This window comes from Pogona vitticeps, chromosome 9, assembly GCF_051106095.1.
Source record: "Pogona vitticeps strain Pit_001003342236 chromosome 9, PviZW2.1, whole genome shotgun sequence".
NCBI lineage: Eukaryota > Metazoa > Chordata > Lepidosauria > Squamata > Agamidae > Pogona > Pogona vitticeps.
Window position 1 is genome coordinate 20,723,239 of NC_135791.1, and position 8,070 is coordinate 20,731,308.

General features: G+C 44.9%; 1 protein-coding gene across 1 annotated transcript; it reads right to left on the reverse strand.

Annotated features, from left to right (window-relative positions):
* Positions 1-943: 943 nt before the first annotated feature.
* On the reverse strand, positions 944-5,557 carry LOC110086530 (chemerin-like receptor 1). The gene has a single exon (XM_020807488.3). It carries the CDS (start codon positions 4,794-4,796, stop codon positions 3,540-3,542), a length of 1,257 nt encoding a protein of 418 aa, XP_020663147.3. The 5' UTR covers positions 4,797-5,557; the 3' UTR covers positions 944-3,539.
* Between the last annotated feature and the right edge of the window lie 2,513 nt (positions 5,558-8,070).

Sequence of the window (8,070 nt, forward strand, 5' to 3'; positions counted from 1 at the left end):
GAGTGCCCCCTCACTTCATTATTGCTCTCGGCATCGCAGAAACTAAAATGGCAGATATAGGAATGTATCTCAGCAAGAGAAAAATTACAGAAAATATAATGCCACTTATTCTATTCGTAAGAAAAAATTAGATTATTTTAAATCTTTTTTTAAAAAAAGGCAATCTGAACTTTTCATTTTGTTTTAAAGTATGTACTTGGGAAGAAGGTGGAGTTAAAGAGGCTATGAAATTTCATTCTTTTTTTCTCTCTCTTGCATTTCACTAAATCAAAGCCAAATGCTTGCATTGGTTTTGGATTGATATACATGAAATTTCCAGATCTGATAGAGCTCAAAACAAAGAAAGCAAAAACTGCCAAACGTCAGACATTTAGCTTCAGTGGCTTTCTTAACTGGGAGATTTAAACTTAGCTTTAAGAAGGGGGTGGAATTAAATGCTAGTTAGTTGAAATAATTTATGACCCATCCCATGTGGTTTGTGCTGTGGATCCAAAATGAAGTGTAAATTCACTTGACTTGATATGCAGAACCAAACCTGGCCACTTCACTTTGATCCGAACCCTTTGCCAATTGTTCTGAATCAGGCAGACTGGATTTGTAACCAAGCGTGAAGCCCTAGGAATAATGTGAATTGCTCACTTGATTTCAAAATATGGCAATCAAGTCCTGCTGAATTTGAGGTTCCCCAGTTTCTTCTGCTGCATGGAGCTTGGGTATTTTCCCCAAATGGAGACAAAATGGTCACCATGGCTTTGTGTGCTGCTACCTCCATGGGGACATGGTGGCGCTTTGGGCTAAACCGCAGAAGCCTGTGCTGCAGGGTCAGAAGACCAAGCAGTCGTAAGTTCGAATCCACTCAATGGAGTGAGCGCCCGTCTCTTGTCCCAGCTCCCGCCAACCTAGCGGTTGGAAAGCATGCAAATGTGAGTAGATTAATAGGAGGAAGTCTTTGATTAGTGAGACTCATTTTCTACCAGTAACAGCATCCAGTGGTGGAGGTCTGGGGGTAATTAAAGACATCCCATGGTTTCACATAATAAAATGGATTAATCACATGTTGAACAAGCTAGGGGATAAACATCTCTAATTAGCTAAAATTGCATTCTGTCAACCATGTCATCACCCTTTCACAGGGCTAACTCATGCAACAGGACTTCAGCCTATGTAGGAAACACCATAAGCCAGAATTGACTTGACAGCACATCATCTTTCATTCATTCATTTGCAATTAACATCCTAAATCTAAATCTGAGTTTAAGGCTAAGTGGCTTCCTTGCCTCTCCCCAGAATAGGAAAAGACAAATTAATAGAGGAAGAGAAATCTATCAACAGCTAAGGGAAATGTCCAGGCTGTGAGAAAGGAGGATGTTGGAGAATATTGACAGCAGGTGGTGGAGCGTTCTCTTGTGTTTTTACCTGTAAGCTGCCTCAAAGCATCTTGTTGATCGCAGTGCAGAACTAGCCAGACCTTTGATCTGACCTGGCAATGTTCTCCTGTTCCCCATATACCACTTCTAATAACCGCCTGTCCATGGTTGCCAAGCCATGGGGAAACAGAACAGACAAACCTCAGGGTAGATCTTACCATGGAGATGACAGCAGCCTCCCCTTTTGGCATGAAAAGGCTTCCAACCAGCCAAGTATTTTAATTGTTCATCATTCCAGCTGCGGCCAACCCACTTAGAGAATTATTAGCAGTTCACCGAGTCCTGATTTGCATTTTAACATATCACATTGATTCACTTGTGTTTGGAGATCCTTTTAACTTTGGTTTGGGAAATGGCGCGTTATCACTTGGTGTTCGAAGGGAAATCATCATCTCTGGTGCACACACAGATTGGATTGAATACAAATTTTGTATGATCAACTTTTTTGCTGTATACACAATGGTGTTTGGAAAAGTTAATTAAGCATTCTTAATCTGAAATATTTTCAATGCCTTCATGCCTATGCAACTTTTTCCTTTGTGAGCTGAATCCACTACATTCCCACTCACTTTGAATTCAAAAAGAATTACAGTGGTGCCTCGCTTAGCGATTGCCTCGTTTAACGATGTATTCACTTAGCAATTAGGTTTTATGAGCAATCTTGTGCTCCGTTTAGCGATGTTTCCATTGGGGGAATTTCGCATAGTGATGTTTGGGGCCTTGCTTCACTTAGCGATGACAGTTTAGGTCCCCCTGTTTTGCTTAGCGATGTTTTTGACAGCTCCGTTTTCACTATTTTTAAAAGGTGTTAAATTGTTTAGAAAGGATTTAAAGTGCTTGAAATCGTTAGTGCACTTAATAAACCCTTTGTTAAACTAATTTGGCTTCGTTCTGACTCTTTTTGAATTTTTGGTGATTTTTTTTCTCCCCCATTGAAATGCATTGAAAAGGTTTCAATGCATTCCAATGGGGGAACCGCGTTTCGCTTAGCGATGTTTCCTATGGCGATTTTCGCTTAAGGACGGCAATCCATTCCCATTGGAACGGATTATCTGGTTTTCAATGCATCTCTATGGGAAAACACGTTTCATTTAGCAATGTTTTCCCATAGCGATGAATTTTTTGGAACCAATTAAAATCGTTAAGCGAGGCACCACTGTAAAGAGCATGGTTCAATCTGGAAATCCCATGTTGTTTTAAAAAGACAGACACAAACAGAGAAAGAGGGAGAAAAACAACCGCTTATCCATTGCATGCTTCGAGTTGTTGCTTCTTCAAATCTCTCCACCTTCATTTCCAGCTGGCTTTCCTCTGGTTGTCCCCCCACCCATCTCATCATCCCATGTCCTCTTTCACACATATGTACACCATGTACTTGTGGTCAGCTTGTTCTGTTTCTGGCCAACTCACGTGGTAATGGCAGTGTCGTGCTTCAACTGGGCAGTTTAAAACGGGATTGCCTCCCAAGCCCTATGGCTGCTACTGGTGCTATCTTTAGCTCCCCTTCTCCTGGCCATGTCTCAGACTCTTTTCATACCTTCTCAGCTGCTTATTGTTGTTCAGTCGTTAAGTCGTGTCCGACTCTTTGTGACCCCATGGACCAGAGCACGCCAGGCCCTCCTGTCTTCCACTGCCTCCCGGAGTTGGGTCAAATTCATGTTTGTAGCTTCTATGACACTGTCCATTCATCTTGTCCTCTGCCATCCCCTTCTCCTCTTGCCATCACACTTTCCTAACATCAAGGTTTTTTCCAAGGAGTCTTCTCTTCTCATGAGATGGCCAAAGGATTGGAGCCTCAGCTTCAGGACCTGTCCTTCCAGTGAGCACTCAGGGTTGATTTCCTTCAGAATGGATCAGCTACTTATACCCCCCACAAAACAGATGACCTCTATTAAAGGCTGTGAGTACCTAATTAGAGCCTAATTAAGGTATGTGGTATGTAGTCATTAATAACTTAGGCCAATTCCTTTAAAAAAATGTTTCATGCTCAGATCTGCCTTTTTTTTTCATCTGTCTGTACCCTTCAAAGTCCTTGTTTAGTTGACGGAGTGCAAGAATTGGGGACAGATAGTATAGGATGTCCCATAAGCCTGACATCTGCCAGCTCTTGCTCTAGACTAGATGAGAGTCCACCTCCATACTGGATTTGCTCTTAGTCAGCACTTGGGCTGAAGTCTCGCTGAAGGCATTCTCAAAAGCTGCCAGCACCGAGGTCTGCAGCTTCTCCCTGAAGTCCTGCCCCACAAAGACGTACAAGAAAGGATTCAGGCAGCTGTTAATGTAAGCTAGGCCCGAAGCCAAGGGGATGCCCACAACCAGCACTGTCTGTAGCCAAGGTGTGACCATGGACACGGACATCTCCATGAAGGAGAAGACATGATAAGGGAACCAGCAAATGAAGAAGGCCAAGATCACGGCCACCATGATCTTGAAGGGCCTGCTTGAGCGTGTGATCCGGTTTCCCTTCAGCTTGGTCATGATGATACCGTAACAGATCAGGATGATAGTAAAAGGCACCAGGAATCCAGCTACAAAACGGATCAGCACCATGGCCTGATGCCGTCGCTCTCCCAGCTTGGTCATTTCCTCTGAATGAAGGTCATCGGACAAGGCAAAGTTGTTATAACAGTGGGTGGTGTTCTCTTCCACAGGAGAGGGCCTGGTGTCCCGGAAAACAATATATGGGGAGCTGAGTGCCAGAGATGCTATCCAGACACCCAAAGCCACCAGGGATGCCAGTCGGGGGGAGCGGTAGTTCTGGGCCCAGACGGGACACATCACAGAGATGCAGCGGTCCATGCTGATGACCATGAGGAGGAAGACGCTGGCAAACATGTTGAGGAAGGCCACCGCGCTGCTGAATTTGCAAAGGGCCTTCCCGAAGGGCCAGTGGAAGCCAAGAGCCATGTAGGCCACACTCAATGGGAGGAAGAAAGTGAAGACAAAGTCAGCGATAGCTAAGTTGATGAACCAGACAGTGGTGACCGTCCTCTTCATCCGGAAACCGGTGACAAAGATGACCAGGCTGTTTCCTGTCACTCCCAGCAGGAAGGCGATGCTGTAGACCACCATAGAGAGTACACGCATGGAGTCGCGGAGATCTGCAGCCGCATCAAAATCATCGTAGACCTCGTAGTCTCCATAAAGGCTTTCTTCAGAAGTGTCATTGAGGTCCATTTTGAAGGGAAGGAACCTGTTGGAAAAGATGTTGAATGAATTATGGAAGCAGAACTTCAACAAGAAAGAAGAAAGTTTGAAACTCAGCAAAACTTGGCTCCCAGCACTGAAAAATACAGTGTGCAAAAGGTCAACAAACTCCACCCAGCCACAAGGATCACTACACACAATAGACCAGCTAACGACACCCATCAATCACAGAGACAGCTAATCTCTCCTCCTTATCACAACAATATACCCACAACAAAAACACACTGATCACCATAATCACCCATCTCCTGAAAATGATAAAAGTTGATCTCACAGCCATAAATATTCAACTCGCAAATAAACTACACCAGAGCACAGAGTCCTCTGAAGATGCTAGCCACAGAGACTGGTGAAATGTTAGGAAGAACAACTTTCAGAACATGGCCAAAGAGCCCGAAAAACCCACAACAACCGTTAGATCCCAGCCGTGAAAGCCTTTGCAAATACATTATTCCTCAGTTTCTTGGCTCTTCTCAGAGAATATCCATGTAGTGCTTGGGGTTGTTTTTTAAAGAAACAATGAGGATTAGTAACTTGGATTTCACTTTTCAAATTGCAAAGATTTCCAGGAGGCACTAGGCAAAATGATGAATAACTGTAATACTACTCTCTTGCCATCCGCTTTGGTCCTGATCTACAAGGAAGGAGAGGCTAGGACGAGCCAAGTTGAATTCTGCCACTTTTCCTTCCTTCTCCTACTGTTCATTGGTTTGGAAATAGAGATGGGCACAGAGAAAACGGAAGTTCATGATGGTTCATGGTTTGTTGCTGTCCACGAACCACAAACGAAAAACTTTCACGAACTTCCCAACAAAATGAATTGTTTCATGGTTTTGTGTGATTCTGGACTTCCAGGATAGAAGGGTTCATGTATAAGTTAGAGACACTAAACCCATAGAGAGTCTTCAGCTGACTCTTCTCCCCACCCCCTCTAAATTTGGAGATGGTCCACCAGGCCACCTTTAGCCAAAAGCTCTCTAGAGAACACTCTCTTGGCGGGGGGGGGGAGCCTGCTTCTGGATGCTATAATTTGGATGTCCCAAATCCCAATCTTCTCCAAACCTGGAGGGGATTGGGAGAAGAGTCAGCCCAAGAGTCAGGCCAAGTTTGGCGAAGATTGGATCTAGGATATCCAAGTCATAGGCTATGTACAAAGCACCAATGCCAATAATACTTTAGTAGTTCATTTCATTCTAGGCAGGTGTGTTTCTCCAAACCATCCCAAAACAAACCACGAAACAGCCTGATTTGAGGGGGGTTTCTTTGCTTCTTGGTTTGTTTCAGGCCCATCTCTATTTGGAAGAGAGAGATAAGCAGGCAAAAGCCACAGGAAAGAGAAGCAGCAAGGCCAGTGGGTCCAGAAATCAGCACTGAGACGCTTATGTCCAACAATGCCAACCACAGTTCCCTTGTTGTGATCCACAGTCCGGGGGATTCTGCTCTGCCTTTGGTGCAGGTTTCAGACCAACCAGTTTTAAGTCCATGTGAAAGAGCTATGCAGTATTTAGCCACAAGATGGGAGCAGAGCAGCACAGATTTAACGTACCAGGATGGGTTTACTCCAGTTCCTATAGTCTGAAAGCACTACACATCTGTGCATCTGCCTAGCATCTTTCTTGCATCTCGAACAAAGCCGGGTGTGGTGCCACCAGCTCGGTGGAGCTGGCTTCTCTTTCAGAACAAAGATCCCCAGAGATTTTGAACTTAGTAAAAGGTGCTGCGAAAATTCTTTTTCTCAAGAGTCTGAATCCCTGTGTGCCAGAAAGACTCATGTCTCTTGTATAGATAATGGCACTGAAGACAGCCATCGGCTACCAGCCAGAGGGGACCAGTTCTTTTGTACTGTGCATATACGATACATGCTACAAAATAGAAATAGTTATTACTTTTTTGCAAGCTATCCTATGCTCTAAGAACATCAGTCAGATGATATTACCCAGTTGAATTAATTAGCACATGGCTCCATAAATCAACTCAAGAGCCTGGCAGGGCAGGGTTGTCACTGAAAGAATTTGTATGATTACTACAATATAGAATAAAAGAGAACCATGTTTATAAGGGACGTGGTGGCCCTGCGGGCTAAACCGCAGAAGACTGTGCTGCAGGGTCAGAAGACCAAGCAGTCGTAAGATCGAATCCACGCGACAGAGTGAGCGCCCGTCGCTTGTCCCAGCTCCCGCCAACCTAGTGGTTCGAAAGCATACAAATGCAAGTAGATAAATAGGGACCACCTCAGTGAGATGGTAACAGCGTTCCGTGTCTAAGTCGCACTGGCCATGTGACCACGGAAGATTGTCTCCGGACAAAACGCTGGCTCTATGGCTTGGAAACGGGGATGAGCACCGCCCCCCAGAGTCGAACACGACTGGACAAAAATTGTCAAGGGGAACCTTTAACTTTACCTTATGTTTATAATGTGCAAATAATGCTGGAGTTTTTACAGCATCACATGCTGAATGTTCTTTGAGTGACTGGGAGGGACCATTCTGGGCTGGGGTGACGGTCCATCAACCCAGCACTGGCCAGATGTTCCTCCCAGATGTTCTTGGACTACAACTCCCAGGAATCCTGGCCAGCCCGGCTAGTGGTGAAGGCTTCTGGGAAGTTTTAGTCCAAGAACCTCTGAGGACCCAAAGGCTGGGAACCACTGGCTTAGAGCATCAGTGCATGATTGGAGAAGCATAGTTTCGCCCTTAGCCGCAAGGCTCCTTGGGTGACTTCGAATCAGCCATCTCCATTTTTTAGCTTGGCCTATCTTACAGGATTGATAGGAAGGTCACAGGAGAGCTTTATGAGCATGGAGAAAGAATTGGATTTTTTAAAAATGACCTTTAAAAAGAATCTTAGGGAGGGCCATAGGTTTCAGGGTTTCAGAAGTGAAAAGTTGCTGGGGTCTATCATTTCCAAGTCCCTCAGCCAGGCACCATGCTAGCAGCACAGTTCTGCAAATGGTAGACCCCAAAGGTAAGCGTTCCTGTTTTTGCACCACTGAGATTTGACCCTGGATGGGGGCCTGGGGAGAGTCTTCATAAAATTCACAATACCATCTCTCTGACTCCTTCTGACTTTATCCAAATGATGCCCACTTTTAGGCTTCTGAAATTAACTGCTCAGAAGGTCACTGTAAAAAAATATGGACAGATAGGTCTCACATGTCACAAGAGCAACCTCATTGCCACAGGTCACAATGAATCATTGTGGAACCATAGACTCACAAGTTCCCTCCAAGTCCATCTAATCTAGCTCCTTCTGCAATCCATGGTCCGTAGCAGTGATTCTCAACCTCGGGACCCCAGATGTTCTTGGACTAAAACTCCCAGAAATCCTGGGCAGCCCAGCTAGTGGTGAAGGCTTCTGGGAGTTTTAGTCCAAGAACATCTGGGAACCTAAGGCTGGGAACCATAGGTCTATAGCTACAGCACCCCAATCGATGTCT